The sequence below is a fragment of the Temnothorax curvispinosus genome, unplaced genomic scaffold, assembly GCF_003070985.1.
Source record: "Temnothorax curvispinosus isolate PA1 unplaced genomic scaffold, ASM307098v1 QBEX01015410.1, whole genome shotgun sequence".
Taxonomy (NCBI): Eukaryota; Metazoa; Arthropoda; class Insecta; order Hymenoptera; family Formicidae; genus Temnothorax; species Temnothorax curvispinosus.
In genome coordinates, this window is record NW_020225190.1 from 683,606 (window position 1) to 696,828 (window position 13,223).

General features: G+C 39.0%; 1 protein-coding gene across 1 annotated transcript in view; it reads right to left on the bottom strand.

Moving 5' to 3' along the window:
* LOC112465627 (tyrosine-protein kinase transmembrane receptor Ror) overlaps positions 1-12,443 on the bottom strand; it is a 238,617-nt gene extending 226,174 nt beyond the window's left edge. Inside the window, exons 1-2 of the mRNA XM_025033257.1 lie at positions 11,942-12,443; positions 11,553-11,806 (exon numbers count right to left, since the gene is read on the bottom strand). Coding sequence (XP_024889025.1) covers positions 11,553-11,622 — 70 coding nt within the window. The 5' untranslated portion in view covers positions 11,623-11,806; positions 11,942-12,443. The remainder of the gene's footprint in view (positions 1-11,552; positions 11,807-11,941) is intronic.
* Positions 12,444-13,223: the final 780 nt, after the last annotated feature.

Genomic DNA, 13,223 nt, shown 5'->3' on the forward strand with positions numbered 1-13,223 from the left:
CCGAAGTTCGAATCGAGCGATGGAGCTTGCTGCAACTAGTTGTGTGAAACACCAGTCAAAACCAATGTTTGCGCGCCGCATTGACGTGAAACCGACAGAAATTGCATCTCGAATCTTTCGCAACAAGTTCTCTCTACCTCTGAAAATCATAATATAGCTTTCGTGCACAATTTCTAAAGTTTTCGCAAGTGCTATCACAAGATTCTGCGTCGCAAATTAAGTTTCCACGCAGAACATCATGTCGCTCGAAATACGAGGAAAATTGGAGAAAGTATAATTCCCCAAATTTTTAAATAGTAATTCAGAATTATTATACGCATTTTTATGATACCGAATACATTAGAATAAATACGTAACAAGTTATTTGGAGCATTATATTATCTAATAAGCATGTTTTTTGAAAATATGTACCCTTATCTTATAAGATTTTCTTTACGTAATAAATCATAAGTACACGACATTATTTTTACTCAAAATTGAAACAATTATATGTAGGTATGTATTAAAATTTATAAAATACCATCTTTTTCTCTTTGCAAGTTTTAAAGTATTAACATTAAAGATTTTGAAAGCATTAATACTTCGTTGAAGCAAGAAATTTAAAATTGTTCTATATCATAAATTAAGTTACCTCATTCACATTTTCACTCTGAAAAGCGGAACTATTATAAATCTGAATCGTATTGAACACAGGCTCAAGCAAACTCCGAATGTTCGATATATACGCGTTGAGCGTTGCATTAAATGCTTGATTAAATGCACTAGAATCCACGCTGTGTCGCGCGATCCGTTTGCCGTCGATATTTGCCGCTTTTATGTACGAAAGCGTTCGATTTTAATTGAGCGTCGAGACGAGAGAACGCGCGCGGAATTTCAGATTTCAGGAAAAATCAGGTTTCCGCGGATTGCGGGAGTCGCCCCGGCGGACGCACGGGGTGTATATCCCGATGGAGTTTCGGGAACGACGCGACGCGAGGTTGAAATCGAGTGAATGTACATACCTATAGGAATCCTGCGTCCGCGATCGACGGATGAATAGCGACGCGCGCCCTATATACGTATAACGTACTTGGTTTTATTTTATTTTTGGTCCCCGTCGACGCGCAGCAACCCCGTCACCACATATCGATCGAGAGCTCGACCTGTCTCGTCTTAATGAGACTGTTTTGTGCGTTTCAATTAATTCCGCTAAGAGAAAGACAAGCGGACGCGCGGGAAGAGGCGGGATGGCACGGTAGACTGATACGATTGGTAGCCTCGGGGTATGGCAGGAGGAATCATTTCGCCGGGGTATTTTCCTCGTGTATCACAGAATTAATTAATACCCGTTATACCGATACCCGCAACCGTTCGGCGACTTCCGCCGGGATCGTTGATACGACCCGAATTGTATACGATACGATACCATATCGCATCGGGGATTCTATAACGCAAAGGACTGTGCACGAATCAAATATCATCAGTTCGATATAAATGAAATAATTCGAGGAAAGCTTGATATTTTATTTCAAACGAGATACTTTGTCATATACACAGATATTTCGCTTACTAGAACATCGAAGTATCAAAATCTTTGAATAGTAACAAAAAAAATGAAATCATTTCTCAAAAATCAAATTTAAACAGCAAATAAATGACCACCAATTTTTTATTCTTTAATTTCATGCAAACTTTCACAGAATTTATATTTAATAATCAATATTTAAGTTTAATATTAAATATTTACTTTAATTATTTAAAGTTGTACAGTAAAAGGTTATTAAAAAGGAAGCATACAATAATTTTCGCTAAGAAAAATCGTGTTGAAAATATGTGAAATATGAAACGTTGTTATTATACAGAATTTGTATTTAAAAAAAACGTATATTACTGTCGTTTCAATGCGTACAGTACAGCATGACACGATTTCACGCGCTTGTCTTATAATGACCAGGAGATTTACAGCGCGAATCGAATTCTATTTCATATCCCATGGATTGAAATCAAACGATGCGCGATATGAATTACCCCGACAATCGTAGCATTAAATCACGTGATGGCATAAAAACCTTTTACCTGTTCCGTCCGATGATATTTGAATTGAGCGACCGGATATTAATTATAACTACATGAAAGCGAGTATTGCGATGAAAGCGCGCTCGCTTTTCCAACAAGGGCTTCAGATTAATTTCAGTTTACTGCGCTTAATTCCTCCGCAGCCACAAATCGACAATTATAAAGGAAGTATCGATCACATATGCGTCGGAAATTTTTACTTGCACACATATCATTCTAACACTTTGTTTATTTCCACCATTATTTATTTCAATATTATTTATTTTACGCCACTATATTATTATCAAAATTATTAAATCTCAAATCGGTTTATAACTTATTAAATGTGAAAATTTAATAAGCGCTTAAGCATTATTAAGAGTATTTTTTCTTCATTAAAGAAGATTAACAATCACGAAATAATATTAACCAGTGAATATGACTGCACCCTATTGGCCATGATACTAAAACGGACGAGAATTTCGACAATGTTCTCGGTGTGAAAGCACCGGCATACCTTTCACGTATAACGAAGAGGGCCCACTCACCTGCCAGTCGTCAGACAAGATTCACTAATTGGGATTAATTCGCGCTAATTAATTAAATCACGGTATACCCGTCCGCCATACACGTTCGTTGCGCTCGCCTCGTGCAATTTCGAGCGATATATTCGTCTCTGGACATTCTGCGAATGCGCATATATACCTACGCAATGAGGTAGAACCTTGACTTTCGCGAACCGGAATAATAAATTCATTGAGCCATCACAACTGAAATATATTTGCGACACTTCGTTGTTAGAGATTAAAAATTGTTATAATTTCAATTAGATTTTCAATGTTAATATTTACGGGTATATATTACGTCAATCATCGTGTTTTCATTGTCACGTGCGAATACAGAGACAACTCTCGATTATTTTACAGTGAAAGAATTGATAAGATCTATCAAAATTTAAATTCTGTTCTATTTACGCGCAAACCTGATTCAATCTCGAAAGATCGCTGATGCACAGCAAAAATAAGATACGTCGATCAGTCTTGATAAATGATTCGTTCAAAATTGCCGTTTGCAATTTAGAAAAGTTATCGGAATAAAATAGATGTATTTCCCCCGCGCGCGCCCGTATTTGCCATCTACCCGGTTGCATTCAAAGGCACACCCAATGAATTGCAGTTGAAACGATACTGCCCCGTTTTAGAGGACGGGCATATTGTACAACGTCGCGCCGAATATTGCACCGGACGAAAACGCATCCCGATATTATTGAAGCCTTCCGCGCTTTTGATCGTACTCCCGCCAAATGGTAATGTAAACGTGCAATAGCTGCGAAATATTTCTATCCTTCTCTCTCTTTCTCCCTCTCTTTCTCTTTCGATCTCTACTAGAATTTCCAATTTTTGTTATTCCGCGTTATCATCGTCATATTATTATTACGTTTCCCTAATTCTGCAACGCGACAACGGGATTTACAGCAATATAATATTCCATAGATTTTGTATGTGATACTCCTCTCAGCTATAAAATACATTATCTATATGATGCTGAGTATACAAGAGTACTGAGTATACCTTTATCGGACAACGATACCGATTACGCTGTTACTTCGGATATCATTCTAGGAACACGGTGATCTCATTCGTTCCAGTTTGGATAACGCAATATCGCGTACCATTGATTGCAAGAAGTATAAGCGGAGGGAAAAAGCGTGTGCACGACCGCGAACGGGAGATAGGCGCGATAATTAAATCTGTCGCTTTGGAAGCACTCTCATGTGGACAAAGCGCGAGCAAAAGGAACGTCGCGAAGCGCATTCGACGAAGCCCGGTAGAAATAACGCGGCGAAATGACTCGCAGATGTTAACTCGCAATGTTCGAAGCAAGCATTTTCCGTCCGCCAACTTTGCGCGCTGAAAACTGTCCGCTTGAATGTGCACTTTGCCGCAATCTCGGAATGTACACGGTGTGCAGTATTAGATTAGAATGCAAACGTAAACGAGATTCATAGTCGGCCTCGCATTTGCGTTGGTATCTTCATATAGATGGTTGAGAACGCGTATGTGTGCTTTATCTACTTGCAGGTTACTTCAGTGTACATTTAAATACAATCGCCACTCTCTCGAATAAGCAGCGCCTTCGAATGGAAAGAGCTTGGAAAAAATGTGGAATTAAAGGCGATATGTTAATACGTTTCACGTAAAAAGCAGAATTTGTTCCGGAAAATGTTGACTACGAAAAATAAGGCAATTTCTTTGAAAAGAAAATAGCACTTGTTTGGAATATACATATACGAAAACAGTTCGTTGAGTGACGTTGTTCTATCAGCAATGTGAAATGTCAAAATTACTATTCAAAAAATATTAAAAATTATTTTTTTTTTTTAATTTAAATAGCTTCGTTACGGTGGCAGCACCGGCCGACTCTCGGACCACCGTATAGAAGCGGGAGACGACGTTTTCGCGGCGATCTAAATTTAAGCCGTAGATTTATACGCCCTCACTCGCCGGGCATTGACTTTGGCTCCGGACTGACTTTCAACCCCCTTCTTCTCCATCCACCCTTTCTCTCCTTTTTTTCCCTCTCGCCTCCTCCTCGCGTCGTTTCCCACTCGCGACTCTCCGACTTGCGGCTGTTCCCTCTTACTCGCTCATTCCCGTTGCTGTTTATTACCGTCACGCGATACTCGCGACGCGATGTCCTCGCAAATATAGAACGAGCAGGCTGGCCTTCGCTAAGGACGTCTCGAAAGCGTTACCAGACCGCCAGACTCATCAAGTCCGCGGTAGGGCTAAAGGGCTCTCTCCGGTGAGGACCAAGGGACTATCTGCGATGGAACTTTGGAGGAGGAACGTAGTAGTACGAAATCCCTCGCGAGAGTCCACTCCGACGGAATAGCCGGAGCAATTTGTTTCGGACGAAACAATGTAATCTAACGTTTCGACCACGATAAAATCTGAAGAAACTCCGTCCCGAGTCTCTTTATCTTACCCCCTTTCTCACACAAGCGTACAACGTTCTTCTATACAAGCCCCGATGTGCATTGAATTTTGGAGCGAATCTGTAAGGACCCTATCTCCATAGTACAGGATTTTTTACAAGTTGTGAAGATCTTCCTATATAATTATCGATTTAATCTTTATTGATTAGATTAATTTAGTAATAAATAGAATAAATCTCTTAATCACACACGCACACGCACACGCACACGCACACACACACTGCTAGTAGTGATATTCGTTTTAATCATGTACATCCTCGAAAAGAAATAACGTTGTTAAATGATTTATAATAAAACACTAAAGCAGTAAGCATTTAAACCATATTGGAAAATTCGATATATTTATAGAATAAAAATGATTTCTCTCGTATATTGGATAACGTGGCCAGTCAGTGTGCTAATTGGCAAAAAAGTTATTAATTTACAAAAATTTCTAAATTTTTAATTCTCTTTTGTCGTTAGATAAAAACTATTAGTACTCTGAAATTATTATTAAAACGAGATCAACTCTAAATACTAATTGATTAAAAATTCCATAGATAAAAAGAAATGCGAGACCAAAGTATTCTGTAGAATTCACACAAAGCGATTATTATTAACTGTCTGTAATGACTGTTCATTGCGGAAGGTATAAATATTTCCTTGTGTGGGGATAGAGTCGATATTTATCGTTTCTTTTCAGTACGTGTCCCTATGTGCTTTAGCTCGAAAAAAGAAATACTAGGCGCGACACCGTAGCACGCTCGACTGTTTTTTCAAGACTGTGTTGTGATCGTGATTCGTTTATGATTCTGTTACCAAAAGCAAAAGAAAAATATTGTTCTTTGCCCGAATAAAAGAGCTAGTTTAAAGCTATTACGGCAGAAAAAACTCGCAAATCGGTTTAAACCTTTTTGTGCTAGCTTTATAATGCTAAAAGATATTAGCAGCTCATCAATTATAATCATTAAATGCATTGAATAAATTAACGTTTAATTGGCGATTAAAATGAACTGATGTATAAATTATTCTCTTCGCGAGGCAGGAAAGTTAATATGTATCCATAAGTAATATATTTATTACATTAATTGATATAAAAATCACGGAAGACCATTTAAAACTGTTAATGTCAGAAAATTTTAATCAATATATACATTACATACGGAAAAAAAATCTTATATGTACGATATGCTGGTACAATTACTGCTAAACTTCCTCTTTCCTTCTCAATTCATTTCTCTTAAAAATTTCAGAAGCATCATATGGACGTTTTTTTTGATAGCCTACGAAACTGACGTCGTCGACAGAAAAGAACATTGAGGGGAGTCTCAACTTCATCGGACGAACGAGACGAGAACAATAGGTCTGCGACGCGCGCCATCGTGCAATACGATTTCCTTCGAGTTAGTGATAAAGTGCACCGATATTTTAGCGACGAGATACTTCGAATTTATTTCGTCCCTACGTAGACTACGGTTCTTTGTGCGATCATTCCTATTGTGCGCGATATGGGCAACATGAGAGGAAGAAATGTGGAAGAAGCTCCTTCTGGAGATTTCGCCAAATTTATGACTCGGCATAATGACACGGACTAAATTTTAGTCTCCAAAGACTCAACTACCCACATACGATTCGACTCGAACGTCGACCTGATGCATTTTTGTCATATTTATGACAAATACATCGTGTTTCTTCACGTTAACCTCTAAAAAACCTTACAAGTAATTTTACATTTATTTTCCTTGATTGTAGGAAAAACAATTTACATGATATCTTATTCTTAGAATACATAGTATAATATATAGAATTAATTTTAGCAACAAAATATTTTATTAGCATTAAAAACGCTATAAATTTGTTTTTTAAAAGAATATTTTCTATTATCTTATCTTTCTGATTGGAAAGCATTCGTATTATACTTGAAAAAATACGGTATCTATTTAATCTGTAGATAATTAATATTTGACAATTACCCAGCATTCAGTATTAGTTGTTGACTTGGTCTATGATTATTAAAAATATATTAAAAATACATGCGTATTAGGACGCAAGGGAATTCGTAATCGCCGAGGGGACCTTTGCGCGAGATCAACGCGATAATTCGAATTTTCATCCCGCGGCTAACGGTCCATACATATTTATAGTTTAATTAAAATCGATACGAGCTTACGCGGGGGTGGCTTAAACGGCGTGACGCACCGCTCGTTTTCTTTTGTGCCCGAATTTCAGTACCGCCACGATGAAAATGCGTATATATCAATGAATATGTAGCGCTGAAAGACTCGAGAAGGCAAGCAGGGGGAAAACAGAATTACTCGATTTCAATTATTTGATATCGTGTACATAAATATACATTTTTATTTCTCCGAAAATATATGTTATAATAAATTATGAGAAACAAATTTTATGACAATAAAGAATGGTGGATCAGACTTCAAGCGTTCTTCACTATGAAATAATGTCAGTATTTAATTATTTCCCTTCTTTTTGTTAATTTCTATTGTAAGACAGATCTTTCAGCTCAATACAAAATATAAGAAGAAAAATGTAATGTTATATCTCAAAATGTTATATATTTTTAAAAATTACTCTTGGATATTTTATGTTTAAAATTAGTCCATATATACTTTCGTAATACAGTTAGCATCAATATTCAACAATCAGTATTTATACACTTTGATATTGTACTAGGAGGCATCCCTAACCATAGTCAACTTATTCAGAAAAATCACGGAGATAAAAAGAAGAAGAACGCAAGGGATCACACAATTCGCGATTTATAGGAAGATAAGTCATATCTGCGAATATAAGCGATGTACAATCAGTCGGACTTATCTATCATTAAGCGCGTCGATGCTGTTAACTGGCGCCCGTCTAATATACGATGAAAAACAACCGCGTAAATTACTCATCCTCGCACCCCGCAGAAGTAAACGTACGCGCCATTATACCAATCCTCCCGTGTAAGCGTTTCGCCACGGTGCTCGATACAACACGGCTTACGGTTGTCGCCTCACGGATGTCGCCTGGCTACTATTTACGATCGCAAGAAGTATAAAGCCACGCGGATCGTTACACGCTCCTTTCGCGAACGACTTGTTCCTTCTCGCTTTCGCCGGTTGACGTTTCTAACGCGTACATCGCTGCTTTGTACTTTCGCCAAAGCCAAGATCGAGGAGTAAACCGTCAGTAAAAAATTATCATTCCCATTGTATCCATAAGATTCGAAATACTCCTTAATTTATATTACGTGTGGTAATATATCATTAAGATATTGTGACGCAGCATTGTGTTTTTTCTGCTGCAATTTTTTTTAACATCAAAGATTTGAAAAAAAAAATTAACGAATAAATGATTTTCCAAAAGTAGATAAAATTTGAATAAAAACTCTAATGTGCTAATTAAATAATACTTTTATTCAAACTCACATATTATTTTATAAGGTTATGCAGCTGAGTTTACAAGAATTATAATGTACCTATTCGATAACGATTTTCTGGTGCGGTAACGGAAAGAAATTCTGTCACGATCTGCTACTATATGTATATGATCATTTTCGGCCCGCACATAGCATTCGCACCACGTTTCAATGTTATGTGCTATCTCGTAGTCTCGAGTAAGATTGTCAAGAACAAAAAGGGATAAAAAAGGATTCCAATGCTCGCTTGAAACTAAGTCAAACGCTGAGATATATTCCCAATAATTTTCTTTTATTACCAGTATCTTTTATGTATATATTTCAAGAAAATGTAATTCATTTTCATCGTATATATCCGCTTAAAAAATTGTTTACGAATTTTAGGGTGTTTTCAGAAAAATGTTTTAATAAATCTGGAGTTTATTTCTCTTTCCCTGTTAAAATATATATCTTACTTCAATTATATATCATTCTGTTCTCTTTCTCTCTCTCTGCATAATAAGCGTCACATTGACAGTCACGAGTTAAAATAAATTAGCGCATTTGTTCGCATTGAAAAGGACTAAGGTAAAAATAATGGGACGACTCGGCTGCTAATTACCGACAGTAATATATTAGCATAGAACTCCAGTAAAATTCGTGAGCGGTGACAAAAGAAAACGAGGGAGACTTACGAGTTTCCTCACCCTCTCCGGCACGGCATCATCATCGTGATATTTCGTTGTACCGTCACGCTTCGCGCCGTTCCCTTTGAGCTCTAAATAACGTCCGATGGAGTCCTTAAACGCGGGGATGCGTCGCCGCGCATAATATCCGTTATTTACAAGCCAATAAAATCGCGCGTCTCGAAACTTGAACGCATAAATAAATCATGGAAGAAAAAGAGAGAACGGAGGCTCTATATCGCTACGATCTCAGCGGTCGACGTAATAATCTACGAATTTAGCGCGCATTGACGTTAAAAGAATTTTTATGAACAACCCCTTCTCTCTGAATCCACTCGATCATAGCTAAAGAAATAGTCTAATTCGGGTATAAAACCCGCTGGTGTATCGTATTTATGATATATTAAAATTGTTCTTTAAAATTTAATACCCGTATAAACATAGCCATAATATTATGCAGAAACCCGCAGTCATCCGCTTTGCGCTAATTTCATTAAACACCATCGCGTTATTAAATCGATAGGGTGTGTATACGATACGATAAAAAATTATAATATGTGTATGAACACAGGTTTATATATCGTTTCCTTGCCTATTTTTACCTTTTAATGAATATTCACGAGACCAAAGGCCGCGGCAATTTTCATGAATAATGTTGCTACATGTTTTCTCTTTTAAGTTCTCACGTAACGAATATATTATGCTTAAATTTTTAAATTATACGTTCTATGCATTCGAAATGAAAATAACTAAATGTTAACAACTCATGGTGAAATTCCAAGGATTGAGCGATGATAATATCAATTAATATAATATTTCCGAAAATGTTAAATTATAATTTTTTCATATAATTCTCTGTAAAATATCATAAAAAAATAAAAAGCAATTATCGTTGCTTTTTTATAAGGAAGAATGGAGTTGCTAAAAAAAAGGCACGTTTATCCTTCTATTATTAATTTGAGCACAAATATTCTGTGAAGCGCGTCGATTTTAATTTCAATTAGCTTTGGGGTAGGAAATCAGGCAGGAAAAATTGGTCCGGGATCTTGTCGTAGAATTCGCCTCTTGGGCTCAACCGTCGATAAGCGAAAAGCGTTGCCTGTTAGGCGGCCAGAGTGGGTGTCAAGGGAGACGGTAAAAGTACATTAGACGGTAATTAAAAGAGAACCTATTACCCTGGCTAACGGGGCGTGAAATGCTTTAAATCGTTTACAAATTACAGTGTCTGCGAGCGCTGAAACGTCTGCTGCTACGTATAGACACGAAAATCACGCAATAAACAGTTCGAGTAACGACAACTCGATATTTTATTACGAAAGATGTCTTATCGAGATAAGTAAAGAGCTCCGAGCGCCACTTCCAGTAGAAAAACTTTACTTTACTTTAATCCTTTAGCCGATAACTCGATAGCTCGTCTATTCATGAATTTTAGTAAAACAAGAGGACATTCTGATTATCGGAATTTCTCGATTAATGATACAAAATTTAGCGATTTGTATGCGAAATGGAATTTACCGGTCAAAAGAATATAAATTCAAAATAACGACTTGCGAAATAAGAATGCAAATTGAAATTTTAATAAACTATTGCATGTAAAATTAGTTGTAATTGCTATAATAAATGTTCTATTAAAATTAATAATTTCTGCGAATTATATATGTTGTAAAATGATTTACATACATGCATTACATCTATATATAATTTATTCATAGAAGGTTTACGCGAAACATGCGTAAACACCATGTATAACAAGGCGTATTTTGGATCGGTGCAGTAAAGTTGGATATTTTACGACGGGAAAAGTCCTCGCGGAGTTCGGGCGATTTGAAAAGCTCTCGTGAACTTAACTCACACGAGCCAGTGGACCTGTCGCCACTTGTTGAATGTTTATGAAGAAGAACAGAAGTTGAAAGTACCCTCGAATCGTTTCGGCCAATCGCAAATTTCGAGTGGAGATTAAACGTTTGCTTTATCGTATGCCTCGAGAACTCTTCCGATTAAACCGCTGATAAAGCGAATGAAAGACTGCGAGGAAATAACGGCGCACTTATCGTTAGTATTTATTAATATCGTTAGCAAGAAAATGTCCACGTTACTGAATCGTTTGTCGACAGTTCGTGTTGGAATTCGGAAAATATTAAGATTGATTCAAGACATTATCTACAGATTGCGAAACATATGTTGAAAAAAATCGATTAAATTCATCAAAAAAAAATAAAAAAAACAATTTCTGTCTCTTTTACAGTTAAGTATAATAAACATATAATCGCAACATGAGCGACTGTAAAGAAAAATCAATGTTAATCGAGAAATATCTCTATAAGATCATAAAATCCCGATTATCACGTTATAAGTCCGGCGCACTTTATCCAGCTTATCAAACGACAGAAATCTCTCGCATCCTTTCGAGCTCCAAAATTCTCCAAAATGTCGGCGTGAAAAGTGTTGGAAGACTTACCTTTCAAGATGTCCGCGAAGAGGAGCAGGAAGAACAGCGTGCATAATTGGCGGTGATCCCTGCGTGCCATGTTGTCCCACGGCGAAACGCACAAGACGCGATACACAAAAGTCAATCGTATGAGACGCGCGCGGACACCAGGAAGCACGAGAATCCCGCCGTAGCGCACATACTCGAGGAACAATCCCGGATGCGGCGTATATACGCGATGTCGCGATCTCAAGCGCGCGCGTTCGCCCGTCGACGCGAGTCACCTGTAAATTTCAAATTTTCAAAATGGAGCATGCGCGCGCGCCGCCGCTCGGCGAATCACACCGCGACGTTTCGGCATTCGCGTGGACGCGTACGTCTCTCGCCGGACCAGATTCTCGGAGATAAGTAAAACTCACGGATCCGTCGAAATCCTCTCAACGATTCCTGTCCCTCGTCACTATTGTCGGAAGTGCCGCAGTCCGCGGGTCGCGTCGAACAAGCACGTCACCGCGCACCGGTGTGTCTCACAGTGTTGCGCGCAAATGACTCGACGTTCACAATGCTCGCGCGATTCCTTCCACGAAAGGGGATCGTTCGTTCTCGGCCTCACAATGCCCCGCTCCACCTATAAAGCCGTCACAAAGCGTCGTACGTCACGCGTTAACTGTCGCGCTGACAAGTCCGCTGTCATCGGTTGTCGAAGACGCACCAACGGAAAGGAGCTCGAGCGACGTTCTCAGCGAGCGTCCATGATCGCGTTGAACGACTCACCTTCGCTGACCGTTTGAATTACAACTGGTCGTCCGAAGGCAGCTCGACAGTCCGCTTGATGATTTCGTTCAACGAGAGCCGGTGTCTCGCGACGCGTGTCACTTCCCGCGCACTGTTTCACGCACTCAGCTCAGAAAGACGCAACGAATCGGCCGAGGTGTCGCACGACACTGCCGGCCGGCCGCTAACTTCGCGCGGTCTCGGCGACTCAGCCGCTCGACTCGGCGTCGCTCGGGAGACGCGCACGCGCGCGCGAGCCGCTTGAGAGCGCGCGCGGGTGGGGGGAGTGGGGACCGCACGTAAAACCGCCGCGCTGCTCCGTTCCCCCCACTTTCGCGCCACCCGGCGTCCACGACGCGTCGCGTCGCTCTTCGTTTCGTTTTCCTCTCGCTCGCAACAAGTTGCTGGCCGCGCGCGTGAACCGCGAGAAAGAGGAGCTGCGAACGAAGAAACATCAGGGGTGCTTTCGGCGCGGCCGGCTGTAATGAAATTAGATTAATGGCCCGACGTGGCGTGCGGGGGCCGTAAAACAATCTTCGCGTTTCTTCCCGCAATGCCGCACATACGCGAGATTTTATACGCGGGATTAGAAAGTTTTGTTCGTGTCTATTAAATTTCAGTTTTTATTAGTACAAATGTTCTAAAGTTAAATGGTACATCTTAAAGGAGAAATACAATTCTTTCACATATCGTATCCCCATGTCCGAAATCATTTTTTATTGTCTAATCGTTATCTCAGCTTGGCTGGACTGTCGGAGTAGGTGGTCGATCCTTCGGAACTATAGCAAACGCTGTGCTGTAGAAAAAATTCGTAATTGTACAAAGATCGTACGGAGATAGCGCAAAATAGATGTTATAAAATGTTAAACTCAATTTCTTGAAATCTACAATATAGTCAACCGCTTGAAAAAGACCAAAAATACATTT